The sequence below is a fragment of the Sardina pilchardus genome, chromosome 1 (assembly GCF_963854185.1).
Source record: "Sardina pilchardus chromosome 1, fSarPil1.1, whole genome shotgun sequence".
NCBI lineage: Eukaryota > Metazoa > Chordata > Actinopteri > Clupeiformes > Clupeidae > Sardina > Sardina pilchardus.
This window is the reverse complement of record NC_084994.1, coordinates 4,371,616-4,393,488: the sequence shown is the minus strand read 5'-3', so window position 1 is coordinate 4,393,488 and position 21,873 is coordinate 4,371,616. Positions and strand designations below refer to the sequence as shown.

The 21,873-nt window shown below is 41.1% G+C and overlaps 1 protein-coding gene across 1 annotated transcript; it reads right to left on the bottom strand.

Annotated features, from left to right (window-relative positions):
• Positions 1–1,685: 1,685 nt before the first annotated feature.
• On the bottom strand, positions 1,686–12,104 carry LOC134081611 (zinc finger protein 397-like). The gene is made up of 9 exons (XM_062537573.1): positions 11,388–12,104; positions 10,933–11,025; positions 10,421–10,597; positions 9,716–9,783; positions 9,485–9,536; positions 8,209–8,458; positions 4,950–5,017; positions 4,417–4,510; positions 1,686–3,384 (listed from the first exon to the last, which is right to left on the bottom strand). Exons 1-9 carry the CDS (start codon positions 11,844–11,846, stop codon positions 2,999–3,001), a joined length of 1,647 nt encoding a protein of 548 aa, XP_062393557.1. The 5' UTR covers positions 11,847–12,104; the 3' UTR covers positions 1,686–2,998.
• Between the last annotated feature and the right edge of the window lie 9,769 nt (positions 12,105–21,873).

Genomic DNA, 21,873 nt, shown 5'->3' with positions numbered 1-21,873 from the left:
GTTGTTGTTGTTCATGATATTCTCAGCTCCGCAACAGAAAGGTGATATTTGAATGAAGGCTATTTTTGGACAGGTATTTATCATTAGGTATCATCTCTATACATCACCAAGGGACAGAAGTTATCCTCTGAAAGCGGGGCCTTGCTAGCCTGGCTCCGCCTTCCTACGTACTTCCGCTCAATTTTCATTTCTCTTCTTTATGAGAGTATGGTAGACCCAGGCTAGGGCCTTGCATCTTCATCTTTAAAATGACAGGAGAGTTTCCCAAGGAGTTGCAGAGCGCACGCCTGTCTGCTCTACGACTGACTGACTGACTGATGGTAGTGCCCAAGGTCAGATGAAAGTACGTGGATAATGTGTGTGAGTATGAATAATGGTGAGTGCGTGTTCTACAGTAGGTATGTATGGGTGAATGTGTGTGAGTATGAATGATGATGAGTGCGTGTTCTACAGTAGGTATGTATGGGTGAATGTGTGTGAGTATGAATAATGGTGAGTGCGTGTTCTACAGTAGGTATGTATGGGTGAATGTGTGTGAGTATGAATAATGGTGAGTGCGTGTTCTACAGTAGGTATGTATGGGTGAATGTGTGTGAGTATGAATGATTGTGGGGAATAACTGTGAGTAACAGAATGTGAATACCTAGCCAGTAGGACTGTATATTGATATGTCTAACAAGATAATATGTCTGTACTGGTATAAGCAATTTCTGTTACACGTATAAAATCAAATACATATAATTATATATATATTTATAAAAAAGAAAGTACGTGGATAATGATATTTCGATTTTGTAGGCTAAAATATGCTACGTAACTGCATTAGCTAGGCTTACGCTGTTGTTTTTGGACTAGATTGTCATTGTCATCCTTTGTAATGTTGTGAATATGACAGTACGCAGTTTATCTGAACTGCAGAGGAAAACAGAGTAACAGTAACAAACAGGTTAAAATCGGAATGCCCCCTAGAAATGGGATTCCTACTGTACTTGCCAGCTTGTTCAAACCTCAAAGTACCTCAAATCCAACTTTCCCTGATGGCTGCACCAATTAATAGGAAGGGCTCTTAAACCTTACGCTTCAGGCCCTGCATTTCAGATTGTTAAAATGGAGCCCCAAAAGTTCACAGAAAAATAGGGATAGAAAATCATTGAAAGATTCTGATTGATCTCCAAGAACAAGAGAGAAACCAAATCTGGAAGGGGATCAAATTTATTCTGAGAAACGAAAAAAAAAAATCATTAAGACAATTTATTTAATTTTTTTTACAAGAAGACAAGTATCACAATTATTGGCACACCTGTCATACCTTGTTTTGCCTTACTTTGCCAATACAGTCATGGCTGAAATTGTTGGCACCCATGCTAAAGTTGACTAAAAAGAGAAATATAAAATCATATTTTGAACATTGATTTTAATGGCTTAAGTAATAAAATGAGGAAAAATCCAACCTTTTAAGGACATCAATTTTCTTTGTGAATGAATAATGTATCATAAATAAATAAAGGTTCTTCCCAAAATACTGGGGTCAAAAATATTGGCACCCCTATGGGAAATGAACACATAGGGTTAACATAGGGGCAGGCAGTTTTTTTTTTTATTTTTAATGGCCAATTATTTCATGGATTCAGGATACTATGCACCCTGATTAACTTCCTTTGACCTTTAGAACTAAAATTGCCACACATCATCACCACACCCCCTTCACCATATCTAGAGATTGGCGTGGTGTTATGTTCAGTTTTGTTCAGTTAGCCCATTAGCAGATTTGCATTGAGCTCAATGAGCATCAAACAGGCTAATAAACTAACTGAACAAAACACCATGCCAATCTCTAGATATGGTGAAGGGTGTGTGATGATGTGTGGCAATTTTAGTTCTAAAGGCAGTGGGAACTTGATCAGGATGCATAGTATCCTGGATCCATGAAATAAGTGGCCTTTAAAAATAAAAATTGGCCTGCCCCTATGTTGACCCTATGTGTTAAATTCCCATAGGGTTACACAGGGGTGCCAATACTTACGACCCCAGTATTTTAAGGAGGAACATTTATTTATTTATGATACATTATTCGTTCACAAAGAAAATTGGTGTCCTTAAAGGTTGGATGTATCCTAATTTTATTACTTATGGCATTAAGGTCATTTTCCAAAAGATTTAGCATGGGGTGCCAACAATTTCAGCCATGACTATATATCAGCTCGTAATCGTCTCCTGTGACAACCTTTACAGATGGCGAATATAAAGGAAGGCATGTGAAAGTCTGTAAGGTCACGGGGCCTTTGCAATACAAAACCACTATTCTGCCCTGCCGAATGTGTCCTTATAGGAAAAATCCGGTAAGGCAGATAGCAAAATATGAACAGCAGGACGGAGTTCAATCCAGGTTATACAGTCATTTGTACAGTAATTTACAGTCATTTGTACAGTAATTTACAGTCATTCACAGTCGTTTATACAGTCATCTGTACAGTCATTTACAGTCGTTTGTAGAGACGCTCCAGTGCCAGGCAACACCATCAGCAGTTCCAACTCAAGTCCAAAAAGACTCCACTTCCCATGAGGCCTCTCTCCAGCCCAGTGGACTTCAATGGCAGCGTAAATAGGGTCCTTACAGACAAGCCGAGGCATTGTAAACTTTGAAAGTGGTTTACAATGTAAACTGTGGGAAGCGTAATGCCCTACTTTGTGTTTTCCGGTAGTATCAAATGTGACCCTGCAAGGCGAAACCAGCCGCTTTGGTAAAATATACAAAATTAAGCTGTTGTGCTGACATGAACGGCCATAAACTAAGCATTCCAACGATATGTATATCAAGGGTATAACTATCGCTAAGATAACCGCATCCAAAGTTGAGACTGTAGACACTCTACACAGACTACTGCCACCCGGTGGAGTGGAGGGTAACTTCACAGCACACCACGTTGTGAGAGTTGCACTGGTGCTGTGTGAGTATGACCTCTGTGAGGCAAGAGTTTCTCTCCAAAGTGCTGTGCGACTACCCTTCTCCTGTGTGACTGAGCTGGTGTTGTTTGAGTTTACTGGCTTGAGCGAAAGTCTTGCTGCACCGAGTGCACTGGTATGGCTTCTTTCTTGTGTGGATGTGCAGATGTACTTTAAGAGATCCCTTCTGAGTGAAGCTCTTCCCACACTGAGTGCATTGGTATGGTCTCTCTCCTGTGTGAATGCGCCGGTGCAGTGTGAGGTTTCCCTTCTGAGTGAAGCCCTTGCCACATTGGGTACAGCGGTGAGGCTTCTCTCCTGTGTGGATGCGCTTGTGATCCTCGAGATGCTTCTGCAGAGGGAAACTCTTGCCACACTGAGAACAGCAGAACAGCCGCTCCCTGGTGTGCGTGCTTGAAGGGGAGGGAGACGACATTTTCCCTGTTTCACACACAAAAAGGAACACACAGTTACCTAAACACACACACTGGACCAGGTCAGTTTAAAGCTCTGGAGCTGAAAAGGTTCTGCATTCTGTTACGGGATTTATTCTTATACTTACAGGAAGTCTAGAAAAGGCACGTAACTGAGGTATGATCCATTCGTGTAGTGCAAAAGTAGATTGAGAAGTCTACTACAAACGCCAAAAGTCTAGTGTAGCCAGTTCCATTGATTATATCGGAAGCTAATTTTTGCAGCGGACGCTACGGAACGCTTCAGTTACGTGCCCGTTTCAGCCTCCATTCCACTTCAGTCTTTAAACTTAATTTAGCACGACGGACACGTTTATCCAAAGTGACTTACAGTCATGGAATTAACATTTAATCATTTTTAAGCTACAGAGCTATCAATACTAGTATAATAGTAATAAGAGTAACATAATAACATAAGTATTTTCAGTAGTGCCATCAAAATAATGCGTTCATTTCTGTAATTTATGGTAAATTACAAAAACAACAATGCGTTGAAAGAATTAAAATTGACATTTGACCCAGTGCAGTCTGGCTACGGTGACTAATAATAATAAAAAAAATGCCCAGACCTGTTGACAGGAGCATCATTCTACGACAGAGTATTAGAAAGAAAAAAATAGTTTTGCCATGACGAGATTAAACTTGACGTGTCAACATTAAACTCAATATTTCGAGAATAAAGTTGTTTTACGTCAACTTGACATTTCGTCTCCATTCTCGACATTCAAAACTAGTTAGTATGGTTGCTGCTAAACCCGATTCTGAAAACGTAGCCTACGTTATATTTAAGGCCAAATGAAACATGCCAGCTCGTCCTTCAGTATTTCCAGGTAAATTCCACGGTTCCAAGGTTTTATTTTTGATTGTTATATACAGGCTCTACAGGCTTTTGAGCATTTATTTTAACAAATGACATGGAAAACAATACATTTCATCCCATCAACATACTCTTCTCCCAATGTGTGTGTGTGTGTGTTGCTCTTTCTTCATCACTACCTACCTGAATGACTGTACTCTCCATACTCTTCATCATCTTCATCTTCAGAGACTGGAGCCTCCAGCAGCCTCTGACTGTCAGACGTGACCAGCGGAGTCTGAGACAAGACCTTTATTAGTTTAGCTGACCATATTTGGATGTTTTTTTTAGTTTGTCTGATGTGAGGTTGTTGACCAAAAACATGACATGGTTTAATGACACTAGTTTACAGATACAGTATATTGACATTAGCTTGCTAAATCATGTCAGATCAAATGGGCTAGCAGTAATATTAGCATTAGCATATCAGATCAAATGGGTTAGCAGTAATATTAGCATTAGCATATCAGATCAAATGGGCTAGCAGTAATATTAGCATTAGCATATCAGATCAAATGGGTTAGCAGTAATATTAGCATTAGCATATCAGATCAAATGGGTTAGCAGTAATATTAGCATTAGCATGTCAGATCAAATGGGCTAGCAGTGATATTAGCATTAGCATATCAGATCAAATGGGTTGCTATTATAATGTTATGTAAATCCCAATACAGTACCTGTCTCTGTTCCAGTTTAACGTCTGACATCTCTGCAGCCGAAGGGACAGTACACTCCATTCTGGGCTCTAAATCAGGAACGATAAAATTTAATTTAAATAAAATTGATTCAAACCAATGTATTTAGCAGAAACCCCTCAGAATCAATACATTTGTCAAACAAACACAAAGTCGTCGAGAACATTGTTTTAACAAGGGATTTTGGGTTTAAATGTCAGGCAAAAGCAAAAGTCAGTAACTGGTTCAGAAATTGTTGCTTTAAAGCAACACTAAACAATATTTGTTCTCAGGGTCCCCCTACAGTTGCATTTTTTGCAAATATGAACATAACTCTGATATACACTACTCTATTACTACAAAAAGTTAGGGATATTTGGCTTTTGGCTGAAATTTGTTGGCCTTTGTTTCAATAAATTGTTTGAGATGAGGAAATGGTTAAAAGTTTCATGATACAATATTTTTATATGTTCCATAAATTCACCCAAAAGGTAGTCTGGTTTTCACCATACTAAACTCAATCTTTTAAGATTGAACATTAGTCTGGCGAGGCTGCGCTTTGTTTCTACTGCACTTTGCATCGCTTAACCCTTAGATGCATAGGCTACCAATACCTACACTCTTCCATGAGTGGGGTCAAAAATGACCCCAATTAGAATGCATGCGTTTTTTGCTGTAAACTCAAATAATGTCTCTCATTTTGGTTAAAGATGATGATTTTTATTATATATTTGTCTAAAATGTTTTTATTTCATGTTGGACATATTGATGCATCACTTTTTATTAACATTTTATTACAAAACAGCTTTTAGATAGGCAAAAAAGGTAAACATCCTAAAATTATCTCAACATAGGTGAATAGGGTAAAATTTTTAACTTAGAGATATCTTCATGAAACTTTACCAGTTGAATACTCACATAAATAGGAGAAAAAAATGTATTGCAAGTTTTCTGTATTTATGTTTAAATATGCTAATTAGGTCATGTCTAATTAAATATGCGCTAATTTGCATATATGTTTTGATGCGAAGAATCTGACCATTGGAAAAAGCCAGGTTGAAAATATTTTTTTTGTAGTGTTAAAGGGATATTCCGCCATTTTTGGAAATACGCTCATTTTCCACCTCCCCTCGAGCAAAACAATCGATATTTACCTTGTTCCCGTTCATCCAGCCATTCTGTGAGTCTGGCGATACAACTTTTAGCTTCAGCCTAGCATAGATCATTGAATCGGATTAGACCATTAGCTTCTCGCCTGCTAGCTTCATGTTTAAAAGTGACTAAGATTTCTGGTAATTTTCCCATTTAAAACGTGTCTCCTCTCAAGTTAGAAAGTGCAATAAGACCAACTGAAAATGAAACCTGCCGTTTTTCTAGGCTGATTTGACATGGAACTACACTCTCATCTGGCGTAATAATCAAGGCAACTTGCAAACGTACCATAGGCGCAGTGATATCTTACGCAGCATCTGAAAATAGTCCCCATAGACAACAAGCAGTAGTAGTGCCAGTAGCTGCAAGTTGCCTTGATTATTACGCCAGATGAGAGTGTAGTTCCATGTCAAATCAGCCTAGAAAAACGGCAGGTTTCATTTTCAGTTGGTCTTATTGCACTTTCTAACTTGAGAGGAGACACGTTTTAAATGGGAAAATTACCAGAAATCTTAGTCACTTTTAAACATGAAGCTAGCAGGCGAGAAGCTAATGGTCTAATCCGATTCAATGATCTATGCTAGGCTGAAGCTAAAAGTTGTATCGCCAGACTCACAGAATGGCTGGATGAACGGGAACAAGGTAAATATCGATTGTTTTGCTCGAGGGAAGGTGGAAAATGAGCGTATTTCCAAAAATGGCGGAATATCCCTTTAATATATCAAATAAAAAAAACATTTACAGAGGTGATTATGAATATATTCTTTTGTTATCCAGTAAATCAGAAGGTACAGCCAATTGGCTTTAAAAAATTGATTTTTGCCCTATTTTTAGGCATAAAAAGTCATACAAATCAGGCCACGAACGCTATATCAACAAATCCCTTTGTAAATATCGCTTGGTGAATTCTGCTTCACAATTATAGGAAGAGCGGACATCGAAGGATCAAAAAGCGACGTCGCTATGAACGCTTGGCCGCCACATTATATGATGATACTTAGATTTATGTTGTTGTGTAAAAATAGCCTTCAGGATGGTGAAACTGCTGACATGAGATGTGATAATCAACAGTAAATGTATACCTGACTGCCACAGTTGATAAAAATCAAAAGATCCTAGGGTTAACTTTTGAAATTCCATAGAAAATGCTTGGGGTCATTTTTGACCCCACCTATGCGGATCGGTGGTACTGATACAAAACATTAAATTACTTTAAAAATATAACAGTTAGACACAAATCCAAATGGCCTCATGTCAAAGACAACCTATTTGAGGAATACATAGAAGGTTAAATGAAAAAAAATTAAAATGAAGAAGATACTGCAAGAAAACAACCTCTGGGGTCATTTTTGACCCCACTTATGCATCTAAGGGTTAAGTTTCGTTTTCGGCGCGTCACTGGGCAATAGCGTGCCAGGACTAGAGTATGGCCTTTTCTGATTGGAGTCAAAGGTTCTGGCAGTAAACAGCGAAAACAGATCTGCTGGTATCCAGCCTGAGCTGCCGGGCGAAATTCAAATTCCCGGAAGTTCAGGCAGGGTTCACCCAGCCTACCCAAAAGGCAGATATCCCTAACTTTTTATGAGTAGTGTAATATCGAGGGAATGCACCCACAGCAGTCTGTAGAAAGAGATCTCCTAATTCCTGTAGCACAGCAGCTCTCTTTAGATTTCGGAGAACACAGAAACTTGTTTACCTCCGCCAAGGAGGTATATGTTTTCATCGGGGACCATCGTTTGTCTGTCTTGTCTGTCTGTTTGTTAGCAGGATAACTCAAAAAGTAATGGATGGATTTTGATGACATTATCAGGAAAGGTCTGAAATGACCCAAGGAAAAAACGATTACATTTTGGGAGTGATCGGGATCACCGTATGGATCCAGGAGGCGCATGGCGGAGGTCTGTGCTCTCAGAGTGCTTTTCTTGTTAGGGCCGCTCAGACAATGGCAGAAATGCCGTTAGCTGTTATCTGGCATCTATATTTTTTTAGTCTTTAGGGTGCCTTTCAGGAGGAACATTAAATACTGGTTCAACTCACAAAACAAAACTGAGTGAGTGAGTGAGTGTGTGAGTGAGTGTGTGTGTGTGTGTTCCTCCCCACAACTCCTCACCATACTGACTGCCCTCCTCATATCCAGGAGCAGCGTTTTCTTCTTTAACTCCAGAGAGTAGAGCTGGAGCTTCCGGAAGCGCCTGATCATCAGATGACACCAGCGGAATCTGATCATCAGACGTGAATGGTGGAATCTGATCGTCAGACGTGAATGGTGGAATCTGATCGTCAGACGACTCCAGCCAGACCAGCGGCTCCTCAGCTATCAGCTGATCTGATTGGAGAGGAGAGCTGGGACCACTGATTGGCTGCAAAGAAATACATCACCAGCGTTAGAATGTGTGTGAACTAGGGCTGTTGGAACGAATTTCGGTATTCGAATATAATTCGAATGTGTAACAAATTAATACTATTCGAATGTTAAAATTATAATTCGAATGTGTTTTTTTGATATAATTTTTTTAAGTGTTGACTATATTTAGCAAACGACAGCTTTAGGTGCTGCTGAGAGCTCCCTCCTCCTTTTCTCAGCGCTTCGGTCAAGTGTTTATTGTTGCTATGTTACCAAAACCGTCTGACAGTAAGGCCAGCACGTCTTTTTGGAATGTTTGCCTAATGCTAGCTAACTAGCCGACGAGCTAACTGAAATGGCAGCAGTCGTTCAGCAGTCGGCTTCAGACAACCTGGGACCAAAACACGTCTACCTTTAACACGGCGAAATCCCCCTGAGCCTGTTATTTCTGTAACGTGAATGTAATGTTTCTCAGTCAGAAAAGGGCTATAATTTACTTAGCAAGACAGCTATCACGTAAAACAAGTCAACTACGATGTCATAGTGGCAGTGGCATAGGCTAAGCCCGTTTTTACAGTGTGATTAGCCTAGATAGAAAAATAGTAAATATTTATAATTTCTGTAACGTGAATGTAATGTTTCTCAGTCAGAAAAGGGCTATAATTTACTTAGCAAGACAGCTATCACGTAAAACAAGTCAACTACGATGTCATAATGGCAGTGGCATAGGCTAAGCCCGTTTTTACAGTGTGAGTAGATAGTAAATATTAATAAGTCAAAATTGACCATTAAATATTCGAATATAATTCGAATTTAGAAAAAAAATAATGAATGAAATTCGAATGGGATAATAGAGGAAGATTGACAGCCCTAGTGTGAACGTGTGTGTGGGATTGTGTCGTCTGGACCCTGAGGTGTGTGTGTGTGCGTGTGCGTGTGTGTGCGTGTGTGTGTGTGTGTGTGTGTGTGTGTAGGATTGTGTCGTCTGGACCCTGAGGTGTGTGTGTGTGTGTGTGTGTGTGTGTGTGTGTGTTCATCTCACCTTGATCTGGCTCTCTCCACCCTGTGGCCACTCATCCACCTCCTGACCCGTCCTGTTGTTCAATTTGAGAATTTGTTCAACAAAAAGAGAGATTGAAATAGAGTGCTCCATAACAAAAAGGGTGTGTGTGTGTGTGTGTGTGTGTGTGTGTGTGTGTGTGTGTGTGTGTGTGTGTGTGTGTGTGTGTGTGTGTGTGTGTGTGTGTGTGTGTGCGCGTGTGTGCGTGCATACCTAATACATGGTTGACTTTGCAGATGTTGATGCAGCTCCCTTAGCTCGTTCTTCAGGAAAGTCACAGTCTGTATAGTACACACACACACACACACACACACACACACTAATTACAGTAAAATATGACTCCTCCCTCCCTCTGTCCCATTCTCTCTCTCACACAGAGGTTCAATAAGCTTTTGATAACGATCAACGCTTCAGCAGAGACTGTGCTAGCGAGTTGTTCTCCTCCAGGTATTTCTGCAGATCACACACACACACACACACACACACACACACACACACACACACACACACACACACCTGGTTGGCCTGTGCTAGTGAGTTGTTCTCCTCCAGGTGTTTCTGCAGTTCATCACACACACACACACACACACACACACACACACACACACACACACACACACACACACACACACACACACACACACACACACCTGGTTGGCCTGTGCTAGCGAGTTGTTCTCCTCCAGGTGTTTCTGCAGTTCATCACACACACACACACACACACACACACACACACACACACACACACACACACACACACACACACACACACACACACACACACACACACACACACACACACACACCTGGTTGGCCTGTGCTAGCGAGTTGTTCTCCTCCAGGTGTTTCTGCAGTTCATCACACACACACACACACACACACACACACACACACACACACACACACACACACACACACCTGGTTGGCCTGTGCTAGCGAGTTGTTCTCCTCCAGGTGTCTCTGCAGTTCAACGATCATCAGCATCAGCTGCTTGTTTGACTCCGCCTGCTTTTTCAAGCTCCGCCCAGTCTCCGCCTCCTTCTCCTCCAGACGACGAATCAACACGCGGAGCTGCTGGCTCCGAACTACTTCACGCTGAAAAAGGCACAAACACATCAAGCAGGTAAAAACACACACGAGCACACACACACACACACACACACAGACACACACTCCATGATAGCGTTTTATGCATAGAAGAGTTCTCAGCATGATACGGTTTGTAAGCACCACTGATAAATGTGGCCCCTCATCACAGACAGACCAGTGTGGTGCAGCCGGGGTGTCAAAGTGTGTGTGTGTGTGTGTGTGTGTAGCTAAAGTATCCTGCGAGTTATACTGCAGATATCTCAATATACAGAGAATGTTTATCACAACACAAAGTACACATTGTATGTGTCTGTCTGTGTGTGTGTGTGTGTGTGTCTTACCTGTAATGCTTGTGTGATGACTTGGGTCGCCTTCTCCAGGTCGATGCAGGCTTGCTTGTGATTCAAGTCCATGTGCTGACTAACCATCTTCATCTACACACACACACACACACTCACACACACACACACACACACACACACACACACACACACACACACACACACACACACACACACACACACACACACACACACACACACACACACACACACACACACACACACACACACACAATGAAGCGGGAATGTAATATTTACATGAAATCTCTTTAAAATGCATGGGGTTAGTTAACATAAACATGTGGAATGATTAACACAACAATGGCTCCAAACCTCAGACGTGCACGGTATTGTCTACTCTTGTCTCTGGATGTCAAAGATGACTACAGACAGAGACACTTATATGAGAATTTTGACAATATAATACGGCGACATGTTGTGTTCAGTTAGCCTACCTGCTTTTCAACTAACTCACGGAAACTGTCGACCTTGGCCTGGAGGTGTTCTGGCAGTTTCTGACACAACGTCGCCCGCGGTCTGACGGAGCTGCTGCGTCGCATGAAGCGGGTACACCAAGACGGCCCGGCCATGAAGCCAATTATATTCATCTCTTTGGCAACTACCAGGGCTTGGAGACGCAACTCCACCGCTGACAAGCAAATCCCAGCAGCACGTTGTTCAAGCGCCCAGCGGTGGACTCGTTCCTCTAGTTCGGGCCATCTTGCCTTTTGGCCGCGATTAGCTTTCTTGGTTTTCTTCATGGCAGCAAGAGTAGCCTCTGCTTTACGCCAGTCCCGCACAAGCTTCTCATTCACCCCAAACTGTCTTGCTGATGCTCGATTACCGTTTTCGGCGGCATGTTTTGCTACCTGCAGTTTGTAATCTGCAGAATAGGACTTTCTTTTTGATGCCATTTCGTTTGCGTTCAGTCTTTCTCAAGTTGACTAAAACAGGAGCGCGACTGCAACCCTCGTGCCAACTCTCCCGAAATCGGTGTGCTTTGACTGGGACAGCGCGAGTCGAAACCTGCTACATGTCACTTTAAGATTAACGGATAACCTTTACATACCGAGTTTAAAAGACTGCAACCCCCTCAGTGAGATTTAGAGGTTTGGATGTATCTGAGCACACTTTTCCGTAAGCCTACGAGATGCATGAGACCCCTTCGGCAAGCGGTCTGAGGGGTTTGTTAGTAGTGTGAAACTAGCGACAGTAAAGAAAAATCCAATATGGCCGCCATTCGCTAATCTTTCAAAATAAAAGTCGGAACATATTCATTGCTTTTTCAATTCATGAGGACGAAAATTATTAATTTAAAACTGTATGCGTTACCAAAGGAAGGTAAAGTTAGAAAATAATTAAATAAGACATTTAAATCGAAAATACACCTTAGAATGTTACTTAGAATGTATTTTTGAATGTGCCTTATCTACCTTATTGCCTAGTGTTAAATTAAAACTGTGAAGCTGATAAAACTATAACGTTGTGCTTATTTAAAAGGTGGGTTTATAACATGCACTATAATATTGCAGATATCTATAGGCTACCAATTCTGCCTTTGTGGGTACCAGGCCAAACTAAGTGTGTAGTGAGTCACATAATGGCCTGCCATTGACACACACTGTTGAACTTCAAATTGTGTGGCTGTGAAAACAATACGTTGTGCATATATAAAAGGGGGGTGTAATGGAATCCTTAGAAGGTCTACTTTCAGAAAATATATAGATGTTTATACCGAATTCGCCTTTGTGGGTACCAGACCATACTAAGCGTGTACCGAGTCACAAACTAAGCGTTACTTTGACACACAGCTGTTGAACTTCAATTTGTGTGGCTGTGAAAACAATAAGTTGTGCATATATGAAAGGGGGGTGAAATGGAATCCTTAGAAGGTCTACTTTCAGAAAATATATAGATGTTTATACCAAATTCGCCTTTGTGGGTACCAGGCCATACTAAGCGTGTACCGAGTCATATACTAAGCATTACTTTGACACACACTGAAATTCAAATTGTGTGGCTGTGAAAACAATAAGTTGTGCATGTGTAAAAGGGGGGTGAAATGGAATCCTTGGAAGGTCTACTTTCGGAAAATATATAGATGTTTATACCAAATTCGCCTTTGTGGGTACCAGGCCATACTTAGCGTGTACCGAGTCACATAGACTGTATACCCTGTCGATGGTGTCGATTACCTGTCGATGGTGTCGATTAACCCTCTGGAGTCTAAATCCCCCCCTGGGGATTTGAAAAACTGCTCCAAACACACATCTCAATCTCTGCTAGTTTTTGTCCTAGAAGCATATAAGTGGCACCATTAGAAACCTTTAATCAACTAGTTTCCATATGTTTTATAAGAGAATGGTTGTTGTGGGTGCTGGATGCTACGGTCATACACACACACACACAAACATTCAGGAACACACACACACACACACACACACACACACACAGACAAGCACAGGCACACACAGACACACACACACACACACACACACACACACACACACACACACACACACACACACACACACACATACCTACACACACACGTACCAGCACACACACACATGTACAGAAAAAATTACACAACCACATGTACAAACACGCCCACACGCATGCACACACACACACACCTACACATACCTCACACACACACACACACACACACACACACACACACACACACACACACAGATGTAAAGTGCACACACACACACACACACACACACACACACACACACACACACCTCTCACACACACACACACACACACACACAAATACACACACACACACACACACACACATACCTACACACACACGCACCAGCACACACACACATGTACATAAAAAATTACACAAACACATGCACAGTGCACACACACACACACACACACACACACACACACAGATGCACAGTGCACACACATACACACACACGCACACACACACACACATAGACCACCGGAGCTGAGAAGTGAGTGTGTGTGTGTGTGATGTACTATAGCCTGTGTGTGTGTGTGTGTGTGTGGGTGTGTTTCTTTGTGCCCGTGTGTGTGTTTACATGTGTGTATACTGTATGTGTGTATGTGCATGTTCTGTGTGTATTCTGTGTGTGTTCTCTTTCTTTCTCTCTCTCTCTCTCTCTGTGTCTGTGTGTGTTCTGTGTTATCTGTGTGTATTCTGTGTGTGTTCTCTCTTTCTCTCTCTCTCTCTCTCTCTGTGGGTGTATCTGTGTGTGTGCCTGTGTATGTGTGTGTGTGCGTGTGTGTGCATGTGTGTGTATGTGAGCGTATGTGTGAGTGTGTGCCTGCGTATGTGTGTGTGTGTGTGTGTGTGCACGCGCGTGCATGTGTGTGTGTGAGTGTGTGCTTGCGTGTGTGTGTGTGTGTGTGATCTGATATTGGAGTGACAGTGACGGCAGAGAACACAGTGAACATATACACATAGAGACAGATAAAACACACACACAAGCAGACACACACACACACACACACACACACACACACAGTCATAGACAGAGAAGCACTCATACACAAAAGCAAGCGCACACATGCACACACTCATTTACATACATAAAAGTTGCAGAAGGGGATGGAGTAGGCGATGGAAACAAAATCGTGATTGATATTTGTAGAGAGAATGTGCAGGACTGAGCGGCGGTCATATTGTGTATCGCTTTGCGGTACATCTAGTTGTTTTCACAGCCACACAATTTGAAGTTCAACAGTGTGTGTCAAAGTAACGCTTAGTATGTGACTCGGTACACGCCTAGTATGGCCTGGTACCCACAAAGGCGAATTTTATATAAACATCTATATATTTTCTGAAAGTAGACCTTCTAAGGATTCCAATTCACCCCCCTTTTACATATGCACAACTTATTGTTTTCACAGCCACACAATTTGAAGTTCAACAGTGTGTGTCAATGGCAGGCCTATTATGTGACTCGGTACACCCCTGGTATGGCCTGGTACCCACAGAGGCGAATTTGGTATAAACATCTATATATTTTCTGAAAGTAGACCTTCTAAGGATTCCATTTCACCCCCCTTTTACATATGCACAACTTATTGTTTTCACAGCCACACAATTTGAAGTTCAACAGTGTGTGTCAATGGCAGGCCTATTACTGTATGTGACTCGGTACACGCCTAGTATGGCCTGGTACCCACAAAGGCGAATTTGGTATAAACATCTATATATTTTCTGAAAGTAGACCTTCCAAGGATGCCATTTCACCCCCCTTTTACACATGCACAACTTATTGATTTCACAGCCACGCAATTTGAATTTCAACAGTGTGTGTCAAAGTAATGCTTAGTATATGACTCGGTACACGCTTGGTATGGCCTGGTACCCACAAAGGCGAATTTGGTTTAAACATCTATATATTTTCTGAAAGTAGACCTTCTAAGGATTCCATTTCACCCCCCCTTTTACATATGCACAACTTATTGTTTTCACAGCCACACAATTTGAAGTTCAACAGTGTGTGTCAATGGCAGGCCTATTATGTGACTCGGTACACCCCTGGTATGGCCTGGTACCCACAAAGGCGAATTTGGTATAAACATCTATATATTTTCTGAAAGTAGACCTTCTAAGGATTCCATTTCACCCCCCCTTTTACATATGCACAACTTATTGTTTTCACAGCCACACAATTTGAAGTTCAACAGTGTGTGTCAATGGCAGGCCTATTACTGTATGTGACTCGGTACACGCCTAGTATGGCCTGGTACCCACAAAGGCGAATTTGGTATAAACATCTATATATTTTCTGAAAGTAGACCTTCCAAGGATTCCATTTCACCCCCCTTTTACACATGCACAACTTATTGTTTTCACAGCCACACAATTTGAAGTTCAACAGTGTATGTCAATGGCAGGCCTATTACTGTATGTGACTCGGTACACGCTTAGTATGGCCTGGTACCCACAAAGGCGAATTTGGTATAAACATCTATATATTTTCTGAAAGTAGACCTTATAAGGATTACATTTCACCCCCCTTTGACATATGCACAAGTTATTGTTTTCACAGCCACAGAATTTGAAGTTCAACAGTGTGTGTCAATGGCAGGCCTATTACTGTATGTGACTCGGTACACGCCTAGTATGGCCTGGTACCCACAAAGGCGAATTTGGTATAAACATCTATATATTTTCTGAAAGTAGACCTTCCAAGGATTCCATTTCACCCCCCTTTTACACATGCACAACTTATTGTTTTCACAGCCACACAATTTGAAATTCAACAGTGTATGTCAATGGCAGGCCTATTACTGTATGTGACTCGGTACACGCTTAGTATGGCCTGGTACCCACAAAGGCGAATTTGGTATAAACATCTATATATTTTCTGAAAGTAGACCTTATAAGGATTACATTTCACCCCCCTTTGACATATGCACAAGTTATTGTTTTCACAGCCACAGAATTTGAAGTTCAACAGTGTGTGTCAATGGCAGGCCTATTACTGTATGTGACTCGGTACACGCCTAGTATGGCCTGGTACCCACAAAGGCGAATTTGGTATAAACATCTATATATTTTCTGAAAGTAGACCTTCCAAGGATTCCATTTCATCCCCCTTTTACACATGCACAACTTATTGATTTCACAGCCACACAATTTGAATTTCAACAGTGTGTGTCAAAGTAATGCTTAGTACATGACTCGGTACAGTACACGCTTGGTATGGCCTGGTACCCACAAAGGCGAATTTGGTTTAAACATCTATATATTTTCTGAAAGTAGACCTTCTAAGGATTCCATTTCACCCCCCTTTTACATATGCACAACTTATTGTTTTCACAGCCACATAATTTGAAGTTCAACAGTGTATGTCAATGGCAGGCCTATTATGTGACTCGGTACACGCTTAGTATGGCCTGGTACCCACAAAGGCGAATTTGGTATAAACATCTATATATTTTCTGAAAGTAGACCTTATAAGGATTACATTTCACCCCCCTTTGACATATGCACAACTTATTGTTTTCACAGCCACAGAATTTGAATTTCAAAAGTGTGTCAACGTAACGCTTAGTGACTCGGTACACTATGGCCTGGTACCTACAAAGGCGAATTTGGTATAAACATTTATATATATCCTGAAAGTACACATTATAAGGATTACATTTCACCCCCCTTTGACATATGCACAATTTAGTTTTTTCACAGCCACACAATTTGAAGTTCAGCAGTAGGCTATGTGCACATGACTCAGTACAGACTTGATGCCTTGTACCTAAAAGCAAACTTGGTATAAATATTAGGCTAATGTAGGCCTATATTCTGTCATAAGGATTTAATTTTACCCCCCTTTCAACTATGCACAACTTGTTTTCACAGCAGCACAATTTGAAATTCAACAGTAGGCCTATGTGTCAGTGACAGGCTTAAAGTATTTAAGTTGGTACGGAGTTACATAGCCTGGTACTTACAAAGGTATTTGATATCCGTTTTTCCTTAAAGGGTGTTTCCTGACATGCCTTGTATGTGATTTGATACAGTGATGACCTGTCGGGGTGGGGCGATTAACATATTTCATACATGTCATTTATGTCATATTTATGCCTACATGTGAAAACTTACAAGTTGACATTATTGGTTGTAAACATTTTAACTGATAAGTTTGAGGGTTTTTTTTGATAATGGGGTTATTTTAGGTGATGTTTATGGAAAAGGTCATCCTTCCACAATTATTTTCTTGCATGATAATCATATACAGCATTTAGCCTACTTAACATCAATGTTTAATACATTATTATCCCTTTCTTATATGTTTGTTTTTCCCACTCTCTGTTAGCAGTCAGTAACTTATATCAGAGCCGTTCTACTTATTCCCTTATTAGACATGTTCTGCCTATATCAGGGGATGGAGACGTTCGTCTGGCTTTGCATTGAGAAAGGTGTTGCGTGAGGTCACTTCCGTTTAATTTCAAGCACGTTAGCGTTAAAACTCTGCTACAATTACAACATTTACACGTGGTTAAATAGGCTACGTTGCAGCAACATGCATACATTTCGTGCAAACCGTTGAAATACTCTCAAAAACGAATGTTGACCTACTTTATCTGATCGTTCGTGTGTACCTTTATTTTGACATTTTTCGCCGCCATCTTGCCCGCTATTGTCGCGTACTGTCGCTTACTGTCGCTGGCTCCACGGAACTGGGTTTGTTTGGGTTTTTCTTCTTCGACAGACGCTTAAAAGCCAAGGCTCATTGAAGTATAGAACTTTACCGCCCTCTACCGTGCAGGATGAGAAGTTTTATATATATTTTCGTCTCCTTGTCCTGTCTCCGAAGGAAGTAGGCCTACACTGTGCCAATGGAAACAGAATGACACGTCCTTGATGAAGATAGTCAAAACTGCTTTGTAATGTTGTTGGCAATATGATAGACCCCTGCATGTCTGTGCTAAATACTATGGATGTGAACTCTGAATCCATTTTAAGATGAGTCTAAAAAAATAAGTGTGGAAAAACTAAAAGTGAAGCATTATGCATTATGAATGCTTTCTCTATGCACTGTAGATATACAGTTAAGCCCAAAATTATTAGCCCCCCTTATGAATTCAGACATAATCCTTTGTTTATACATAAAAATGACAATTTCCAAGAATGTGCCTAGTTTATATGATTACAGAAGCGCAAAGACAGTATGCCCACAAAGTTTGATGATCATTGTTTACTCATGCTCTGATTTGTGACAAGAAAAGCAAAAATTGACATGTTCAAAATTATTAGCCCCCAGACCATTAATAGTCAATAGTGTAGCCTTTCTTTGCTTCAACTGACAACAACTTCTTTGAATAGTCTTTTACTATGTTGGCACATATCTCTTAAGCACTCTTTAGCTCCAGCTCGTCCAAACTGCAGGGTTTTCTTGTATGGACTCTTGCTTTAAGCACGTGCCACAGATTCTCAATGGGGTTGAGGTCTGGTCTTTGTGTAGACAATTCCAGCACCTTGATTTTGGTATCCTTTAGGGCGTTTTAGACCACTTTTCACTATGCTTTGGGTTATTATCATGCTGAAGGACCTGGTGGTGACCTAAGCCTAGACTAAGAGCAGGCGTCTTGATGTTATCCCTCAAAAGGTCAACATAATCTTTCTTTTTCATGATCCCATGCACCCAAACAAGGCTCCCTCTGCCTGAGACAGCAACACAGCCCCATAACATGATGCTCCTACCACCATGCTTCACTGTGGGAACTGTATTTTTATGGTTGTAGGCCTTCCCTTTTTTCGCCAAACATAGGCAACATCCATGTGCCCAAACAGCTCCAGTTTAATGTCATCAGACCAAAGGACAGTTTTCCAAAACTCATTTTTAGCTTTTAAATGTGCATGGGCAAAGTTCAGTCTGACTTTGGAGCACCCCTTTTGGAGTAATGGGTTTTTTCTCAGCCGATGACCTTGGAGGCCTCCACAATAAAAATCCCTCGCTACTGTCTTCCTCAAGACTTTAACCCCAGAGGTCTCAAGGTCAGCAACTATCATTTTGGCGGATGTGCAGGGTTCCTTGCTAACATCCCTGATGATTTTTCTCTCTAGATTGAGATATTTAGCATTTTCATCCACACTTAGGTTTGTTATGCACAAACTTGGAACTATTTGTACTTTGTAATGATGCCTTGCACGGCTGTTCTACAGACTGTGAAGCATCTAGAGATTACAGTATAGCCTTTCTCCATATTATAGGCCTCAATGATGTTCTTTCTGAGGTCCAGACAGATTTCCTTTATCCTCAGTATGCCTGTAAAGGCAGTCCCCTCTCAGACAGGTGTTCAAGTGCCTGTAGGCTTGTTCCTTGAAGTCTTTAGGTAACAATCAATGCTGGTTGAGTGTTCAGGTGTTGTCTGGACATTAACTAACTGCAAAGGTGTGGCTTGAAAGGTGACAGGTTGGTCGTGTGTGTTTAAAAGCAAAAAAATCACATGGGGGCTATTAATTTTGACCACTCCACTTTTCACACAATTTGAGATTAAGCATTCCTAATAATATATTAACACTCCAAAATGCACCAGATTCTACATAATAACACTGGCGAATGTTTGATTTTTAAAATTTGATCAGGGATGAAAAACTTAGGGAGAATTTTAGAGTAATGTTCCAAAATTTCAGGGGGGCTAATAATTTTGGGCTTAACTGTAAGCACTTCTGTCCGATTTGTCTCATAGAGGTCATAGTAACAGCAAAGATCATAGAGCACTACGCGCGTAGCGCTCTATGATCTTTGGTAACACATTTTAAGATGAGTCTAAAACATAAATAAGTGTGGAAAAAGTGAATCATTATGCATTATGAATGCTTTCTCTATGCACTGTAGATATAAGCACTTCTGTCCGATTTGTCTCTTAGAGGTCATAGTAACAGTGTCTGTCCAGTCTTTATGTCGTTACAGTAGATCTAGTCGTAGTAACAGCAGCGTCCAATCGTTATACATGTATGTCGTTACAGTAGTCATAGTAACAGCACAGCAGTGGCCATTGGCCAATACAGTTGTAGGCTACTTGTAGTCTGCAATGGCAATACATTTGACTCTTTTCTAATCTAATCCTGTTTTCGATTAAAATGAATCCGAAAATTCATCCAAAAATTATAGAAGGGTAGATATACAGTTTGTTTGATTTGTGTCTCATTAGAGGTCAAGTTTGTCTGCACCCAGTCTAGGTCATAGCAGAGAATGTCTAATAAGGGGAGAACGACCACTCGCTGAATACTTCCGCATGGTACTGCAACTAGAGGGCGATCGCGAGCAAGTGGAGAATGAATGGAGGTGAATGGAGTTTCTCCTAAAATCCACTTTTCTCTGGATATAATTTTTTTTGTGTAGAAATCGGAATATTGCATGTGAAAGGGGGGTCAAGAAAAATACACACGTCTGAGCATTAGATTTTTTAAGTCCCTTAATTGCTCTAAAAAGCCTTTCAAATGTGTCAATGACGTCATTCATTAGCAGGGTGCTAGTGTGTTATGGGCAACAACGACCAAGCCTGTGAGAACCAAAGAGCCATACGTAATTGTTCATTCAACTTTCGACCTATAACCCATATTGAGCTTGCAGAAACTAAAATCCAATCTTGGATTTTTTAATGACAATCAGGTGAAACAGACTAATTTAGCCGTCTAGCCCCATAGACCCCCATTGTTTGATCACTTGCTCGTGATCGCCCCTAGTGGAACTGCAACAGGAACTGCACGTACAATGCAGGTACAATGGAGTTAATAGCGAGTGGACCGGCTCTCCATAAATGGGCTCTGGTCATAGTAACAGCAATGTCCAATCTGTATGTGTCGTTACAGCGCCCTCCACAAAGCTGACAAAAATCAGGGATATAAAATCATTGTGAGATTATGGCAGATAAAAACAACAGGTAGACAACCAACCAGGAAGGAAAGGAACATTTATTCCGAGAAGCAAAAATACAGAATATAGAACTGAACAATAAAACAGCTCGCAATCTCCTCCTGTGACATCCCATAAACACGGAGAGCAAACGGAACACAGCAAATGGAACACAGCATTAGAATGATGCTGTAGACTGTAGAAACTCTACACAGAGTGCTGCCACCCAGTGCAGTGGAGGATAACTTCACAGCACACCACGTTGTGGGAGTTGCACTGGTGTTGTGTGAGTTTGACCTCTGGAGAGAAACTCTTGCCTCAAAAATATGCTTTTCTCCTGTGTGAATATACTTATGTAAAGTACTTTCAGATCATTGGTTTGACCCTTTCCAGAAACACTGCAACTGATATCGCTCTTGTGTGAATGCGCTGATGTACTTTGAGAGTTCCCTTTGAACTTAAACTCTTGCCACATTGAGTGCACTGGAAGGGTTTCTCTGGAAGGGTGTGAGTGAGCTGGTGCTGTTTAAGGTATCCACTTCGAGTGAAGCTCCTGCCACAGTGAGCGCATTGGTAC

What these genes read in the sequence shown, in the direction of transcription:
- LOC134081611 (XM_062537573.1), bottom strand. Translation starts at nt 11,846, where the DNA reads ATGGCATCAAAAAGAAAGTCCTATTCTGCAGATTACAAACTGCAGGTA. An exon ending in CGCTAGCACAGGCCAACCAG is followed by an intron (nt 9,784 to 10,420) that starts GTGTGTGTGTGT and finishes TGTACTATACAG; the next exon opens with ACTGTGACTTTCCTGAAGAA. An exon ending in TGGAGAGTACAGTCATTCAG is followed by an intron (nt 3,385 to 4,416) that starts GTAGGTAGTGAT and finishes TGTGTGAAACAG; the next exon opens with GGAAAATGTCGTCTCCCTCC.